The sequence below is a fragment of the Ursus americanus genome, chromosome 3 (genome assembly GCF_024610735.1).
Source record: "Ursus americanus isolate L20-20 chromosome 3, mUrsAme1.1.p, whole genome shotgun sequence".
Taxonomy (NCBI): Eukaryota; Metazoa; Chordata; class Mammalia; order Carnivora; family Ursidae; genus Ursus; species Ursus americanus.
In genome coordinates this window covers 20,952,462-20,969,490 of record NC_142129.1, presented here as the reverse complement: position 1 = coordinate 20,969,490, position 17,029 = coordinate 20,952,462, and the positions used below count along the sequence as shown (strand labels likewise).

The following is a 17,029-nucleotide window of genomic DNA, read 5'->3' as shown; positions in this document are numbered from 1 at the left end:
TTTACAATAGTTATGTTCTGTAAAGTCTCAAGGAATACTGAATTAGTGAATACTAAACCATTTCTCCTGTGGGACATACAGAGTTAGCTTCCTTATATAATTGATTAACATTGCACGAAGCTTGTCAAACACACATGTATTTTCTCCATAAAGCACATCATGGCCTTTTTGCACTTAGGAAAACTAGAAAGCACTTCAGCAGTACACTTGGGGATCATTTTAAGCAGTGAAGTCACAACAAAAAGGACAGAAACGTGAAAAATATGATACCAGTAGATTGAAAAGGACACTGGTTTATAGTATGAGAGGTGGTAAGAGAAGGCAGAGCATCAGCCAGCTGAGCCTCGGCTGACAGCGTGTGTCTGCGGTGGTTCAGATGTGTGCTGTGCTCCACGTGTCAGTGAGTGACCACAGAGCGCCACAAGCATTGGTTTTGGGGTTACAGGTGCATTTTAGTGGGTAGGCAAATGCACAAATCAGGAATCTGCATAATAAAAGATGGACTGTACCCCCACACACACACACGTATAGTTTTGTGTGTTCTGGTTTTACTTATGACACAATGTAAAATATGTATTCTGCAACATGGCATTTTAAAATTTAATGATGTGGCTTGGAGATGTTTGCAAGGCACTACACTAGATCTGTTGTATTCTTATTAAGTAATACATGGTATTCCGTAATAGGATCCACCGTAATTTAAACATTCATCTAATGATAGTGTGAATTTTTAATTTTCTCATTGGTAAATGGTGAATAAAAGTAAAACATGTTCGATGGTAACCACACTTACCATGGGGAGCATTGAGTAATGTATAGAATTGTCAAATCAAAATAACTATGTTGTACACCTGAAAGTAATATAACAGTGTATGTCAATTATATATACTCCAATAAGAGAAAAAAATTAAGTCAAAAAATAAATTAATTAAACATGGTCTTTTAAGGGTTAAATGAACTTGGCACACTGCCTACAATTTAAGCCCTTAATGAATATTAGTTAATAAAAATAAATAAATGGGTTTTGGAGTCAGACACAGGTTCACATTCTATTCTCTTCCTTCACCAGCTGTGAGATCTATAAGTTACTGAATATCCCTAAGTTGTTTCCTCTAAAAGGGGAGTTTTTGATAACTGCTTCATTAGTTTTTTATTATAAGAATGAAATGTGGTCAGGGATGACTGGGTGGCTCAGTCAGTTAAGCATCTGCCTTCGGCTCAGGTCATGATCCCAGGGTCCTGGGATTGAGCCCCACATCAGGCTCCTTGCTCACTGGGGAGCCTGCTGCTTCCTCTGCCTGCTGCTCCCCCTGCTTGTGCACTCTCCCTCACAGGCGCGCACTCTCTCTCTCTGTGGTAAATGAATAAAATCTTAAAAGGGGGGGGGCGCCTAGGTGGCTCAGTCAGTTAAGCGTCTGCTTTCGGCTCGGGTCGTGATCTCAGGGTCCTGGGATCGATCCCCGCATCGGGCTCCCTGCTCAACCGAGAGCCTGCTTCTCCCTCTCCCTCTCCCTGCCGCTCTGCCTACTTGTGCTCTCTCTCTCTCTCTCTCTCTGTCAAATAAATAAATAATCTTTTATAAAAGAAGAAGAATGAAATGTGGTCATATATAAAGTATCTAGCACAGAGTAGGAACTCAGGGTTTCCCTCCTTCTTAAATCATTTACTCTCATGAAAATGTATTTACTTTGTTAGATATTACTTCATTAGGATACATAGGTACTTCATTAGTAATATATTAGTAATACATAGGTATTACTTCATTAGAATATTACCACAGGATCAATATCTTCTCTTAAAAATAAAACCTATTATGACATTTTTACAAATATAGAAAGTAAATAAAACAAGGGGAAAACTCTAAAGTTGACTACAGTTGGTAATATTACCACAAAATAGGGGGAAGAAAGAGAGGAACCTTTTCAGTACAGTGCTACAATGCTTAGACTAGACGCTTAGTGAGATATATACTAAAGACAGTAAGAAGAGAAATCTTGACTTTTTGTTGGTAGTAGTATGGGCACAGTAGTTCTGGAGCATGTTTTGTGTGTATTTTACATTGAACAACAGATGATGTTGTAGAGAGTCAGTTTTCCTAGTGGGAGAAGGGAGATACTATAAATAGGGAGTGCTATTAAGGAGAGGAAGAATCCTAAGTGTCTTAAAAAAATGGGAATCATCAATAAAATCACAAACTCATAATTTTGCTTTTTAAAAATCTGTGTATATAATATGTGTCTACATACATGTACAGGCTTAGAAACACCACCACCCTTGGCAATTAACACAACTGACCTTAGTCCTAAATGTCACTCACCACTAAAAGGAATTAGGGCTCCTTGAAAAAAATGGCTCATTCCAGAACTGTGTAAAGATGAGCTTGGATATCTTGCTCTGCCAGGAAATAAGGAAGTGCTCAAAAATTAATGGAAACATTAAAAAAGACACAGAAATGAGCTCGAAAGAGCTCTCGTTGGCCGAACCTGGGACAGTAGGAGTAATAAAATGAATAATGACAGTAATAAGTATGATATACTGAACAAGAAAAGGATCCATGAGTATATACTCATGCAAACAAATGGAGGAAAAAGAAAAGCTCTTTATAATCAGTGTCAGTTAACAGATGCAGAAGGAATTGTACAGTTAGGAAAACACCATCGGTGTTTTTTTATTTTGTTTTGTTTTGGTTTTTAGCAAGATAGAATTGTTTTAGCAAGAATCATCAGTGAAGGCTGATATCATTGGCTGTAGGTCTGTCGGGGAACAGGATATTCACACAGTCTCAAATTGTCTTCTTGTCAATATTTTACTAATTGCTGGGGGCACCTGGGTGATTCAGTATGTGGAGTGTCTGACTCTTGATCCTTGATCTCAGAGTTGTGACTGAGGGCCACGTGTTGGGTGAGGAGTCTACTTAAAAAAAAAATTTTTTTTAATAAAATATTTCACTAATTGCAGTGGTAGAAAACAATACCTTCAAATCGGAGAAATCTGGCCATACCAGCTTAATCAGGTGATCACAGTTAACACTGGGACAGGCTGATAGCATGCGCCTCCTGACATGATGCAGTGAGGACACAGTATCACTTATGTAGTATTCTTGCCAGAACTGCGTAAATTCAGTATGATTACAAGGAAGCAGTCAGACAACCCAAATTCAACACATTCTGCAACTACGTAACTGCTCTGTACTTGTCGAGGATATCACTATCATAAAAAACAGAGGCTGAGGAACTATTCCAGGCCAAAGAAAACTAAATACAGTGTTTGATACTGGATTGAGTTTTAGATGAGTAGGGAAAATGGGTATACAAAAGACTATTGGAACAAAAATGTTAAGTTTCCTACATTTAACATATAGTGGTTATTTAAGTGATGTTCTTAGGTAAATGAACTCAATACTTATTTAGAGGTGAAAATGTAAATTTACTCCCAAATAATCCTACAAAAAAAGTATGTGTGGGGTACAGACACATACAGAGAGAATGAGAACACGTGTGACAAAATGTTAACTGAGTAATCTAGGTAAGGGTAGGTGAGTGTTCGTTGAACTGTTCTTGAAACTTTTCTAGGAGTTTGAAATTTTTCAAAATTATAGAAAACTCCAAGAAGCATAAAATAATAATCTCATAACTCAGAGATAACCTTTGTTTACATTTTGGAGTATTTCCTTCCATTCATTTCCATGATATTTCTTTGTTAAATCTTAAGCTCCAAAGAAGTAAACATTTGCCCTCAAACTTAAAATAAGAGTAAAAATTTTTTTTAAATAAAAAAGAATGTACCTTTCTTGAGGCATTGTTTATTTTCCTTCCAGGAAACTGGTATCCTTGGCAATGTTCTGTTCTGTTCATGTTCTTTATAAGAGTAAAAAACAGAGTGTACCTAAAACTGTATTGTAAGTTGAATGAAAATTGGTCCAATTTGAAATAATTTTCACTATCATTGCATATATAACTTTCTGGCACTATTTCTGTGTCTTACGGTACTCAATAGGGCTCCCATGTCTCAGCCATTTCGAATGGGGAAATCAAAAGACTACCCTTTCCCTACTTCGTATGTACATAAGAAATTTGAAACAGCTTAAAGCAATTTACCAGCTGACTAAAGGAAGGAGGCATCTCACTGAATATTCCTTTGAGTGGAATGAACTTGAAACTTAAACGTTTACTAGAGGTTAAAGGGGAAAAAATCCTTTAGTTCCATGGTCCCCACCTTTTAAGAATGTCATCCACTTTCTTATGTTTATCTGGATAAAAGTAGTTCATTGCTCTGTTTCTCACATGACGTGTGCCTGGCAGAGAGCCTGGTGCAGAGTACCATAGTATGGCATTCACTACGTGCCAGGGACTGTTCTACATTACTGTACGTGTATTTCTTTCACTCAGTTCTCTGAGACTACTTCTGGCTCTCAGGACCTTAATGATTTTAGACCACCTTCTAAAGAAAGTGATTTTAGTATGTTTTTCATTTTGATTTTATAGTATTTTTTTAAGATTTTATTTATTTATGGGGGGCGGGGGGAGGGGCAGAGGGAGAGGAACAAGCAGACTGTGTGCTGAGCAGTGAGCTCAATGCAGGGCCTGATCCCAGGACCCTGAGACCATGACCTGAGCCAAAACCGAGAGTTGGATGTTTGACCGACTGAGCCACCCAGGTGCCCCTGATTTTATTGTATTTTTATTATCAAAAAAATTTTGTGCCAGAAGCATTATAAAGTCAGAGAGAGAGGAGTGAAACTGCCTCAGTGGACTAGAAGAGGAAAATGCTTGTAAGGAAAAGAAGAGAAATCACCATTAGTTACTAAAGTGCCAGTCATTGGAACAGGTGCTTCTCACATAATTGCATTTAATATGCACAGTAACGCCATGAAGTAAACAAGATTAACACAAATTTACAGCTATGGAAACAGTTGCAGGAAGGCTGATTACCTTACCTAAGATCACACCACTGCCAGTCAGTAAAACTGGGTTTAAGACCCATGTCTGTCTAGTTTTAAAATCAGATTTGGATTTGGTTTTCCCATTATATGTTGCTGCTTTTCTCAACTAGCTTCTCTGTTACATGTTTTAGACACAATGGATGAGTTTCTTTGTATCTCTCCTTTACCAGGCTTTTCCGATGTGGATCACACGTATGCTCAAAGAACTCAGCTCTTTGACACCTTAGTAAATTTCTTTCCTGACAGCATGACTCCTCCTAAAGGCAACCTGGTAGACCTCATCACCCTGTAACTGAAGAGTCACTGGACAGCAATGGAGAACAGGAGTCTGCTTTCAGTATTTTGGAGTTCAACTCTGTTGACCGACAATTAGGCTGCAGTGATCAAGGACTGCACCAGAATTTTGAAGGGATCTTTACTGTCACAAGTTTTAACCCTCTTCCTTCATACCAATCCTGAGCCCCTTTCTCCTCATCCCGTTCCTGAATTAGGTTAATAAAGTGAAATTGGTATACTTTCCATTTAAATATATATATTTTTTTCTTTAACTTCTAAGAACGAATGAATATAAAATAATTAGTTTACCCTTTTCTGATTTTTATTTCATTTTTATAAAATTGGGGCAAGTAAGCACTATTAACAGACTCAGTGCTAGAAGAATGGGTTTTTGTTGTTGGCTGGTTTGGCCTCTTCTTTCTCCTCCTTTCCCATTTCACTTTGCCTCGCATCACACAACTGCTTGTAAGTGGTGTCACTTGTTTACCTCTTCACTTCATTCTTAAAAGTATATAGTTCTGTAGGGCAAATGATGTATGTTAAAGTGATATATGTGTCTCTGTTGACTAGAGTCTTGTATTACGTTAAACAGTAGAAGGAACAGAGGGCTCAAATTTATGTTCCTTGTCATAGAACTAAAAAATGAAACCCAGAATTGATCCAGGTACTTATCTGAGATTGGTATATAGTATTTCTATAATGATATATTTTATAGTGGATATTACAATAGCTTTGAGTCACAGAAACCTTAAACTGAGGAGAATATAGTTCAGAACCTTTAAGAGCCAATATAAAAATTACCAGCAAGAAGATTCTAGTAGTGATTAATATGTTCATCGATATCTTTGTAGCAAATTTTGGAAGAAAATGACTCTTTCCTCTGGTAGAGCTGTGATTCCATTTCTCCTTGGTGCTCTTTGTAGCACTTTCACTTGGGAGGGTGAGTTTCCAGAGCTATGCTTTTGTTTATTTCCATATATATTAGCTCCCTGCATCTGCTTCTGTATCCTGATATCTTAAAGAATAATGGTTTGTAGTTGTCCGATGGAATACAGCTGACAGGCATTTCACGAAGCACACACAGGCTTTTAAGTGGAGAAAAAGAAAATAGTGTTGCAGGTATTTTTTCATTAAAGGCAGATGGGCTTTCCCACTGTTCCATTTTTTTGTGGGGGATGGAGGTATATCTCATTCCATGAGGTTCTGGGGAGTGCAGTATAGGAAGCCCACACCTGGCCAGTGCTTGCATTTGCTCAGAAAGTGTGCTGTGTGCAACTGATGCCCCCCATGCCTAAAGCAGACTAAGCACAATAAATAAGTGTCCATCAGTCCAGTAGCTCTGAAAAGTGAAGGACTTTGTGGAGTTGAGTATGTCCCTGAGTAGCAAGAATAGGCCTCACCAAAGAAAGAGAAGACTTTGACTTGCACTTTCGAAAAGTCTCATGTATAGCAATGAGACTGAGATCCCTCTTCACTCTGTCTTTATTGCTTGGTTTCATTGCTTTTGGGAATGGACAGAAATCTATTTTTCCTAGTTCTAGACTTAAATCTGGGGCTCCTTAGCTTTCCAAGCATCCCAAAGCTATCCGTAGTGATTTATTAAACAAATAGATTTGTATCTTACCTTGTGCAAGCTATAGTATGTAATTCACTAAGTACCAAATTGTGCAGCTACAGAATAACCAAGTGACTATAGGTGAGCAAATAGAATCTACTTACATTCTTGTACAGCTTCATAAAATGACAGTCCCGACAGTCAAGAAATAAAATATTATCACTAATAGTGTAGCCTATTGAATCTTGTTTTGCGGAAACAGGTACAAATCAAAGAGTTGATAGGGAAGAACTTGATAGAGTTTCTAAATTTAAAAGCTCTAATTTTGCTTGCCATGAATTCTGGCACTTTAAACACATACTAACCAAATGAAATTCTGCTGCCTCCACCTTTTGTTTCTACAGTGCTTGCTTGGTCGCTGTTTTCACGAGTTCCGTAGATTCTGCATTTGGAAGAAACTCAGTTCTTGACCTCAGTGATTTTGTTTTTGTTTTTCCCTGAGTCTCTCCTGGTTGCTTTTTAACATAAGCTTGTTTCAATTTTATTTTTCCTCACTTTATTTAAATGGAACTTTTACCCTTTTCTTCATTTCTGAATTTTTTTTTCACTAACATGTTTCAATGGGGCTGAATCGTAGTGAACCCTTTAGGTGGTTGACTAGGTAGAGCTTGTACCGTGGGGCTCTAAAGGAGCATTGCTGGTGATGATGGCAGGAGAACATAGAGCTTCCCAATATCCGTGACCAAGATGACACATTGCTCATGTTTCACACCAGAACCTGATTGGAAGCTTACTTATATATTTAGGGAGGAGCTACATATATTTCTAAGATTTTCCAGCAGTATAGTATAATTTAATCTAATTTTGTATTTAGATATAGTGTTTAAGTAGGCCAAGGTATCTGTGCTTTATTCCTTGAAATGCTTTCATTCTAGCTCGGTGAGTCCCAGTTGAAACCCCTGGCTGATGCTTTAGATGCATTCATTAGTAGGGTACAGTTTACTCAGTTTCATTATCTCTAGCTTCAATTTCATGCCCATTTCTCTCTTTCCCAGGGGAATGTATTATTCCAGAAAGTAAACTAGGTCTCTAACATTATTTTCAGTGCTTGTACTTGATGAGAAATTATCTGATTTGCAAGATACTTCTATAATGCATTTGTGTTCTGTGGAATAACAGAGACCTCATGTGGCCATTTTGCTTAATTCAAATATCTCAATCTCATTCAAGCAAAGGAATCCAGACTTGGGTGCCTGACTCAGTGCTCAAGCTGACAGTCTTAGCTTTTCACAAGATTATCTTTTTAGATCTGGTTTTCATTGATGCTAAAACTGATCTGTCCATGTCTAATAAGTAGAAACTGATAGAAAACATTAGAAAGTTAATTACTGATTTATCACAGAAGGGCGTGTTGCGTTTAGAGCACAGTGATTTAAGATTATAAAACTACATTCTTGGTCCTTCTAGCGGATTTCTTCACATCTGCCTTTAAAGTGCTATTTAGAGATACATTAACAGAATTTCATGTAATAAAAAAGTTTGAAACTCTAACCTACAAACAAAAACTACATGGAGAATGAATGACGTTCAGTGGATCAAAAAGCACTTAGGAACATGTTCCTGATTTTATTCTGAGTTATACTCAGTTTCATGGTTATAACAAGAAGAAGTCATAATTATTCTTAACACCATATGGAATTCATTCGGTAATTATGGGTCATTTACTTATTTCCTGAGTGAATGTTGTATTAACTCTTTAGCTGGTTGAATGTTGCCTGGCAGTTGAGAATTATGGCTTGAAGTGATTTGTATGGGAGCGGATCCTTACAATGTGTACTCTAAAGTCATCTAGCTACATAAAACACAGCCTTCATAACCCTTCTTTTCTTAAAAATCCATGATCATCTGCAGTTTCATCCTTTTGCATAAATTCTGGCCTAAGTTTTTACTAAGTTTCAAATTCTTAAAAAATTGTCCTTGATCTGGGACTGCATGCTTCCTCAGAAAACATTTATAGTTATTTGAGTGTCCCATGGGGTCTGCATATGACAATACTTATAGATTAGATCTTTGGGCTCTTTCACTCAAGGTTTTTGTATTTCTTATTAGTCAAATAACATTATTCTTCTGTGATTTTCGGCTGTAGCTTATATCTCCCTGTGATTTGTATCAATGCTGAGGTGATTTGTCCAGAATTTCTGGTGTAGAGGTATTTCAGTTGCAGATGGACATTTCCAAGTTTGTTGAACCAGTTCATTAGGAGCCAACTAGATCAGCCGAATGATGTTGCCATTGTTTTGGCAGGAGGACTCATTACAGTTTATTGATTTCTTTACCAGATGCTCTTTTTCTGGGGGGAAAACGCTATCTTAGAGATTTAATTTTACATAATTTCTTAACCTTGATCTCCTCCTGCCAACCAAATAATGTGAATTGTACATCCATTATTTCCTTACCTAACCTGACTTTACTCTTGGCTTTTTCAGCCCTAATTTCCTAGGTTTTCTGTGGCACTGCTTATAAGTGTTGTACCACTTAAGAAAAAAGGTCAAAATCATTTTGAGGCAAACATGCTCTTTTATCCTTGCTTATGACAACAGAATAGTGAAATTCAAAAGTGTCCGTTATTAAAGAATGAATAATGCTCAGACGTTGCTTTCAGAACCCTGGAGTCATTTTCATCTGGAGGGTAGTAACATGGCTATGGCGGCTTTAATGGAGGAGCCGGTGCTGGCCGCTGTTCTTGGCGCTAGGAAGCATAGTCCTAAAACTGATGATCGGGTGCGTTTCATAGCAGAGCTCGTGGAATTCAGCACATCACCAAATTTCCATTTGCCTATTGTCTTTTCTTTATATTTTTTAGCCTTTTTTCCTCTAGCCCTACTACCTCTGAGTAGCATTGATGTTCTGCTAAAGTTGGAATTTGTGTTAAGGTTGACTTTGAATTTCTGATATAAGTGTACCTTAGGAATAGCTTTAATTGCTATGAAATGATTGGTATTTGCTCATTTTTAAATTATCACTGATAATTATGAAATAAGTCACCTTCCTTCTTATCTACTACTCAGTCTCAGTGAACTATTAAACATTTATGTGCAGCGGCCTATTTTGCCTGTCTATATGGCATTTTCACTCGGAGGTATTGAACCCCAGGAACAGGGCTAGAGAGCAAAATGCCAGTATGTTAGAGAAAGGAAAATAGGAGCTTTTTGCTCACGGATGCGAAGGTCCACAAATCTAAATGAAAAAGAAAGCTCTCCATTTCTAACCCTAAATTCATTTTGCTAATGCAGTGCTGGGAAGACGACTGTCAAAAGGAATCATAGCTCATTATTCTGTGTAGTCTTTGGAAAGCAGCATTCCTGGTTAGTTTCTTTTCTCATCCCTTCCCAAAGAGCTGTTAGAGGTCTTGGAATGGAAAACCCAGTGTGATGGGCTTGAGATTTTAAACTAGCTGAGCAGTTTCTTATGTTCAGCCAGTTTCTTGATAAGGATCCAGTGGGGAAACCAGCAATAAAACATTCTAACATGCAGTTCGGGGGCTCCCATGGGACTTGCTTTTTCATGGAGTTTAAGCTCTTGCTGCAACACAGCTCTGTACCATCTGTGCTGCTGGCGTTCACAGCAGTTAGTGTGGATATCTGAGCTGTCTGCCACACCAATACCAGCCTGAAGAGATCATCATTCTCCTGTTTCCCTCAGTGCTTAATGACTGCCAGATTCATTGGCAGGAAGGAAAAGCACTGTGTGATACACTGAACAGGCCTGTGTGCATGATTAAGGAGTTGCTCAAGTAGCGGGTTTTGAGCTTTATTTCTCTTTTGTTAACAAATCTCAAGAAAGAAAGCCTGTTATAGTTTAGCCAGTGTCATTTGGTTGGTATTTATTTTCTAGCCTTTTAATAGGAAGAAAATTGTCATTTCATGTTTAACTTACAACCCAAACAGAATTGCACTGACATCAGTTGTTTTCTGTACTTTAAAATTAATTATGCACAATCCCATGGGTCACTGTTTATCTGCTTTGCCCAGAAATCCATGCATTCTGGCATTAGAAGTATTTAATAATTTTGGGAGCGCCTGGGTGGCTCAGTCAGTTGTGTGTCCAGCTCTTGATCTCAGCTCAGGTCTTGATCTTGGGGTTGTGAGTTCAAGCCCCACGTTGGGCTCCATACTGGGCCTGGAGCCTACTTTAAAAAAAAAAATGTATATATATATATATATGGGATACCTGGGTGGCTCAGTAAGTTAAAACTTCTGCCTTTGGCTCAGGTCATGATGCCAGAGTCCTGGGATTGAGTCCTGAATTGGGCTCCTCGCTCAGCGGGGAGCCTGCTTCTCCCTCTGCCTGCCACTCCCCCTGCTTGTGCTGTCTCTCTCTGACAGATAAGTAAAATCTTTTTTTTTTTTTTAAGTATTTAATAAATGTGGTTTATTCTTTAGGTCTTCTCCACATCTGGGAAGTGATTAATTAGAGAAGGTCTCTAGAATAAGTCCAATTCCATTGCAGTTGGCAGAGCTTTATAAATTTCTTTTGCAGCAAATTTCTTTTACACCATCAGGGCCCTGCTGTCAGCTGTCTGCTAGTGACCATTTTAGCATCTTGCTTGTAGTTGCTGTATTTACCTTCTTGAGATGAAAGGGGAGGAAGCTGAGGGCAGAGATGCATGGCTTTCCCTTTTCTCAGTTGCCTACTTTGGAAGTCCTGGGATACTCCACCTTTGTGAAGGCGTAGCTCAATTTTACATGTCCACGCTGGCTACACTTCCGAGAGCACCGAATATAAACCAAAAGACTGTCTACCCGATCGCAAATCTGACAGTAGGATATCAAACTCCAGAATTTAAATATGAGTAGCATTTTCTGGGGGAGAGACATGTTTTAAAAAGTTATACAGTTGGTCTCCTTTTTGACATTTTTTTTTCCTCTCCCAGAAAAAATGATTTTGGTGACTGACCAGTTGTAAACTGTTTTCTCCCTCAATTGTAAACCACCCATTTAGAGAAATTAAAGTGGACTTCCTTTCTTATGCATTACATTTAGCCTGGCCAAGAGTTACTGTAATTGTGTTATTTTTTAAGCCACCTTGCTTTTCTGACTTGTGCAAAATGTCTTTTGAATGAATAAATTATGTGATATAGTATTAATTTTCCTTTATGTATAGCCTGCAGCTCAATTTCAAAATTGCAAAATAATGTGACATTTTCCTATGAGCAAATTTCCTTATGGATACACACACACACACACACACACACACACACACACACATATACATATATACATACACACAGACACAAAATAATCTTTTGTATATATATATAATGTTTTTAAAGAGATTCCTTCCCTGTCACCACTTCAAACACTCTGTACAGTTGAGTCTGCAGCTTCAGAAAAAAGAGTATAGAATAGCTAAGATGAGGACCTCCTTTTCTTGTCTTGGTCTTGGTGACAAACATTATTCTGTCTTTCCACAATGGCATATTTATACATAAGCAGCTTGGGAAAGATGTTACCATTTTTTTTAAGTCAACTCTTTTACTTCTTTTATAAAGTATTCAGTGGCCAGAAATTAAGATCCCTTCAAATTAGAGATAGAGCCTCAAAACTGAAGTTGGATTGGAGATTAGAGTGGGAAGAGAGATGCAGCTCCATCCATACCCAAGAGCCTATCTTCCCAGGTTTGCTTATTAACACTGTGGTCAGTTTCTTCTCTTTGTTAGATCACCCAGACTGGAAACATAGCGATAGCAGCCGGCTCACCTGAAAGTTGGAGAGTTTCTTTGACGAGACTTTTAGATAATAACACTTATTGATGTTTGTGATATCAAAAATGTTTATCATAGAAATTTAGGAAATTACTAAGTGTAAAGAAGGAAAACCACTATTCATTAACTGATGAGACTTACTCATTTTGTTTTTCCTGACTGTCTTCTGGTACCCCACATGGTAAAGCCCAGAAAAAGTTAAAAAAAAAAAACACACACACACACACACAAAAATGGCCGCAGCCATTCTCATTGTGTTTTACGACACGTGAGGAAGACCAGGGTGCGAGCGTGCATCCCTGCCCTTACTTAGATCCCTTTAAGCACTGCTCCTTCCCAGATTGAAAGTCTGAAAATAATTTTCTTGATATGTATCTTTTAAGCCTGAACTCTGGATATAAAGTATTGCCCAGAAGCTATAGAGAGCTGCCTTGTTCAGCTTCCTGGAAATGTCATCTCTAAAACTCATCTGAATGTTTAAGCCCTTTACGCACCATTTATGCAGCTTTTTATGATGTTTGGAGCATATTCATACCTGTGGAGAGCTTTCTGTTTAGGTGGACTTTTTAATATGACCATAAGTAAACCCAAACCCAAAAAGAATGAGGTGCTTTTCAAAGGCCAAAGGAAAAGCAGAGAAAAACAAAGCAAAAACCATACAGATGAACATAAGTGTAAGTAAGGAATCCTAGAAACAAGAGTTCCCTTACCATGCTTGAATAAATGTCTCTCCAAAAAAATGTATTTCTCTGCTCAGCAGCTACGGTTCAGTTTTGTATTTCATATGAGACTCCTTTTCTTCGTGTGTAAAGCAGAAAACTGCCACCTTTCGAGGTTCTACTCTTTCCTTTACCCTCCTCTTCTGTGGCAACATGGCTTAGGGCTGTATCCTAAAGGACCTAAATCAGAAATGGAAATCATGAGGGAACTCTGGAGTAGCAGGCGTGAGCTAGTTTGAGCTTTTAAACGGAAATGCGTTGGGGGCATCAGCTCTCTTCTCACATCAGTGGTGTTCCAGGTCATTGTTGGACTGTGTCGGGTGTGTGCTGCAATCTTCCCCATTCCCCTCATCCTCTCTGGTTTATCTTACTTTTGCCCAGTCTGTGTGGACTTTTTAGGTTTTTCCTTTTCCTTCTTTCTTTCTTCCTTCCTGTCTTTCTCTCTCTCTTTTTTTTTTAGTACAAGTAATTTTCTGATCCCAGGTTTGGTGAATGTGTTAACACTGCTTTGTGAATAAATAAACGAGTGATCTGCTGAACGATTGCAATTGTAGAATTATGTTGTATGTAATGTACATATGGAGAAAGAATGTATTTTGTTCATTTTCTTAATAAAAAGTTATATATGGACACTACAAGATGTCTCATGTTTGCTGAAACTACTTTTGAAGTCAACTTTTAAAATGTTTTCATACTTTATACTTTGCATTTGTTGTATTTTCCCCTCAAAAAGGTGAGTTTTTTATTCAAGTTCCGAAGGTGGAAAATGATACGCGCTGTAGAAGGGCCCTTTGGTATTTTCCTTTGAGATGGGGCAGAAATAAAGAAGTTCTGGTGGATCTCACAAAGTTTTCTGGAGAAGTTTCCGTTTTTAAAGAACACTGGTAAATTATTTCATAAGATGGTATCTTTTATCTACCGTTGATGTCCAGCCGTATTTGATCTGTTGTAAACTTGGACTGGTGTTTCCCAGGTTTTCTTTAAGGGGGACATACCTGTATAAGTTAGGAACTAGAAGAAAATTAATTGTAAAAAAGACAGTAAAGAGAGTTGGAACTGTTGCAAAGTTTTGAAAAACTCTGGATCCCTGTACCTAATAAAGGGGAAAGAAACTTTAAGGACTGAACCTTTGAAAAAAGAAACTCAGATAGGCCGAACAAAGATCATGAGTTGTTAGGGGGGACTTGTGTGGGCTTTCCCCAGATTGACTCGGCACGACCTCCTCTTGACCCTTTTCATCTCCTGGTCTCGTTTACATGCTTATTAGCTTTGTGATCCTGCATTCTGCAGTGAGTTAGTTGTCAACTGATTTTATTCAAAATGGGAATTATGTTTTCTCAATTTATAAATCAAACAATCCCTCTTACTGCGTAGCTTTCATTTCTAGAGTGTGCTTTGAGCATGGCTCGTAAGTAACATTTTTGTTTTCAAACAGGAAAACATGATGTGCAGTGATAAGGTAAGAAATTGGCCTTGCCTTGGTTAATCCTCCAGAGAATTAATTCAAGAGGATCAAAATGTGGGGCACCACTTCCTCTCCCTTGATATATTTTGTCTTCTGGCAGAAAGACAGCAAATAAGCAGAGGGCTTTGTGTTGAACAGTTGAGATGACAGCTGCTTGCCCGCCAAGTGAGTGTGGACGTAGGTGAGTAGGTCCTGGGCTTGGAAGTGCTGCTCCAGGAGCCTCTGCTTACCCAAGGAGGTCATCCAGCTCCGACAGGGAAACGGCAGCGTGTGTCCATACTGACATGCTTAGAGAAGTCAACCACAGAGTCCATGGAAATTGAAAAAATATTTTCCCCGTTAATGAAGGCAGTTTTGTTTTGTTTTTTTAAACCACTAGGAGTAGAAAGGCAAACCGATGGCTATCCTGAAGCCTGTGTTAGTCCCAGCTTGGATGTAAATACTAGTTGGCTACGTTTCTTCTTTCCCTTAGCACCACAGATGCCACATCTTCTTTTGCCTTTTAGTGTCTTGGCAGAAGAAAAGGAAGAGGAGAAATGTAGTTTTCTGATGTATAGGGAAGGTGGGACGGTAGGACATGATGCCTGAAACATCCTATCACTCTTACTCTGAAACTTTTCTCATGTTCACAGGGGACTGTCCCCCACTCTGGGCCCTCACCTAGGAAAAGCAAAGGCAGTTATGTCCCTTCCCGAAATGTTCTTACTACAGGGAAGAGAGGAAAGCCATAGGTTGAGGCAGCCTGTCCACTGCTGTGCTAGGAAGTTTTAATAGTTGGCACATCCCAAGCAGAGAGATGAGGACACTGGGTGACACGTACAGCACACATCGTTACAGCTGCCATCTGAGCTTGAGCCAGAGGAGGGGTGGCCCAGGGCAGAGGCAGGAACCCTAGGGTTATTTCCAGATCCACCGGGGACTTCTGTGTAGCCCTGGGCAGCCTCAGTTCTTCTGCCTCGCTTTCTTCATCTGACAAATACATGTTGGCGGCAGATCCTGTTTGCTTAGGATCGTGTTGATTTTTGTAATCTGTAAAATGCCAAGGTCTTTGAAAAATACTATCTCAGTATCTATCACTTGTGTTAATTATAATAGCCAAGCCTATTTTTTACTTTTTTCCCTTAGGGTACAGAAGAAATGCGTGATTTAGGACTGAGCTTGCAGGATGGGGTAAGTGTGAGTGACAGAGGCCTAACAAATTGAAAAGGACTACTGAATGCTTCTGGGTTGGCAGGGCAGGGAACAGGGTGAATGACCTATTCAGGAAAAGAACGGAGCCTCGGGTCTAATTGGTGGCCAGTGATAAACTGTGAGCCATTCTCTTCTTAGAACAGTGCACCTCAAGCATGGCCAAGGGGTGCCTGAGGTCGGTGCTTGTGCTATTTTCTGTAGTCTTGGCACACTCTTGAAGTTAACCTCAGAACACCCCTGGCCCTACTCTGGCCCACCGTTAGGGGTGTTCCCTGCCTTTCAGAACTCCCATATAAAAGGAAAATTTTATTGGGCCAAGGAGGGGGGAGAAAATTCTATTATAACAGTGGTCACGTTCTAGAAATGTACTTTGTTGTTGGAACTCCTGCATCAATGTATTGAGGAAAGACCGAAGAGAAACGATACAGCTTCCAGGCCTCACACCGCCACTGAAATAGCTGTGTCCTCACAGAGAATCCTTCATCTCTACCTAATTCCCTGTTGGTAGAGAAGTGCCCATTCCTACACAAGATATGTAAAAATATTTTGTGAACCGTAAGGTACCAGGCCCATAGAAGAGATGCTGTACAGCGGTCTGAACGCGGACCAGATTCATCAGATGGTCTCCCTTCTGCAGTTCGGTGAGCTGGGAGTGACAGTTTTTCCCTCCCAGTGAGGACCAGACAGGAGCTGACCACCCTAGGAGAGGAAGAGAAGCGGAATCATTGAGTGCTTCCTTCCCTGAACTTCCTCCATCTTCACCCACATCTCCAGACATGGGACAAGGAGAGGCTTCTCGTGACAAACAGAGCCTTTTGTGAGCAGTAATGGCCAGAACAGAACCTCTTTTCTTGGGGCGCCTGGGTGGCACAGCGGTTAAAGCGTCTGCCTTTGGCTCAGGGCGTGATCCCGGCGTTCCGGGTTCGAGCCCCACGTCAGGCTCCTCCTCTATGGGCCTGCTTCTTCCTCTCCCACTCCCCCTGCTTGTGTTCCCTCTCTCGCTAGCTGTCTCTATCTCTGTCAAATAAATAAATAAAACATCTTTAAAAAAAAAAAAAAAAAAGAACCTCTTTTCTTGTATTTTTGTTTTGTCTCGACGCCAGTGTTGTCACACCTG

At 39.3% G+C, this 17,029-nt stretch overlaps 1 protein-coding gene across 12 annotated transcripts in view; it reads left to right on the top strand.

Annotated features, from left to right (window-relative positions):
- MKLN1 (muskelin 1) overlaps positions 1 to 16,978 on the top strand; it is a 331,746-nt gene extending 314,768 nt beyond the window's left edge. For 4 of the 12 annotated variants that reach the window (XM_087860825.1, XM_087860826.1, XM_045792630.2 and 1 more), the window contains one exon: positions 5,113 to 16,978. In XM_087860825.1, the coding sequence (XP_087716951.1) occupies positions 5,113 to 5,234 (122 nt within the window). In that variant the 3' untranslated portion in view covers positions 5,235 to 16,978. The remainder of the gene's footprint in view (positions 1 to 5,112) is intronic. The other 8 variants (XR_015723840.1, XR_015723838.1, XR_015723839.1 and 5 more) reach the window with 8 other exon arrangements.
- Positions 16,979 to 17,029: the final 51 nt, after the last annotated feature.